We start from the raw sequence: 1,254 nt of genomic DNA, 5'->3' as shown, positions 1-1,254 counted from the left end.
CGGGGGGGGCTTTAAAACCCACTTTCAGTTCAGGATGTGAGGGAGGGGGGTGAGCAGGGAGGAGGAAGCCCAGGACCCGCGCTCTAAGTTGGAAGGGACGCATGGGAGGAGCTGGAGGTAGCCCAGGTGTCAGGGGTCAGGAAAGGAGTTACTGGGCTTTCTCAGAAAGGCAAGAACCTTGTCTGGGGTGAGGAACGGGAAGGGTTTTCTCAGCGGGACGGAAAGGGAAGAATTTGGAGACTCTGGGAGCTGACCGGCGTCTCCGGGCACAGCGAGTCCTACCTGCAGGTCGGCTCCGTAGAAAGCAGCCATGGACGCATCGGCCACCAGCAGCGTTTCCACGAAGCGAGCCTCAGACACAAACCGCTTGGTCCTACTCGTGGCCCCCAGGGTCGGCGGCGGCTCGCTGGCGCCTTCCGCCTCCTCGTCTTTGCCCTGCTCGTCGTCCTCCTGCCTCCGACCCTCTCCCTTCTCCGCCTCCCACTCGGGCGCTCCCGGCAAGGGCTGGGCTTGGGCGGCGGCTGCGCGCCCGGGCCCCCAGCGCTGCAGGCGGTGCGGCTGGTGCAAGGAGCCCCCCGCGCCCTGAGGCTGGATGGTGAACTCCTCGCCGTCCAGCAGGAAGGAGCCGCTCAGCCCGCGGCACAGGCTGACGGCCGCCAGCGACTCGGGCTCCCCGTTCACCGTGCCCGAGAAGAAGCAGCTGCGCAGCTCCTGCTCGCCCCCCGCCTCCCCGCCGGAGCCCCCGAGGCGCTCGACCTTGAACTCGGGCGCCAGGAAGCTGGCGTCGGGCGCCAGGCGCAGCTCGAAGTCGCGGCCGAAGGCGGACAGGTGGAGCGCGAGCTCGCCCGCGCCGCCCGGCAACCGCGTGGGCACCACCAGCGCCGAGGCCGGCCCCCCGCCTCCAGGCCTGGCCGGGGCGCCGCGGGCGAGCGGCGGCGGCGGCGGCGGCGGCAGCAGCGGCAGCAGCAGCAGCAGCAGGAGCGGCGGCCACCGGGGGGCGGCGCGGGGCATGGGGGCTGCGGCTGCGGCGCGGGCGATGGAGGAAGAGGGCCCGGCGCGGGCAGGTGCTGGCGGCCCGGCCGCTGTCCCCGCGGGCAGGAGCTCGGGCGGCTGGCCGGCCGCGTGGCCCGTGGGCGCCTGGCGGCGGCGGTTCCCGGGCGGCCCCTCCGGCTGGCGGCGCTGCCGCTGCTCCCGCGCCCTCCCGCCCAGCCGAGCGCGAGCAACTGGCGCCCCGGCCGCGTGCGCGTCCTCCGC

At 73.9% G+C, this 1,254-nt stretch overlaps 1 protein-coding gene across 1 annotated transcript in view; it reads right to left on the bottom strand.

Moving 5' to 3' along the window:
* Positions 1–1,011, bottom strand: part of ADAMTS8 (ADAM metallopeptidase with thrombospondin type 1 motif 8) — a 19,570-nt gene extending 18,559 nt beyond the window's left edge. Inside the window, exon 1 of the mRNA XM_007456591.1 lies at positions 283–1,011. Within this exon, the coding sequence (XP_007456653.1) occupies positions 283–1,011 (729 nt within the window). The remainder of the gene's footprint in view (positions 1–282) is intronic.
* Positions 1,012–1,254: the final 243 nt, after the last annotated feature.

The sequence above is a fragment of the Lipotes vexillifer genome, unplaced genomic scaffold, assembly GCF_000442215.2.
Source record: "Lipotes vexillifer unplaced genomic scaffold, Lipotes_vexillifer_v1.1 scaffold583, whole genome shotgun sequence".
In the NCBI taxonomy this organism is placed as follows: Eukaryota; Metazoa; Chordata; class Mammalia; order Artiodactyla; family Lipotidae; genus Lipotes; species Lipotes vexillifer.
The sequence above is the reverse complement of the archived record's forward strand: the minus strand, read 5'-3'. Positions and strand labels throughout refer to the sequence as shown.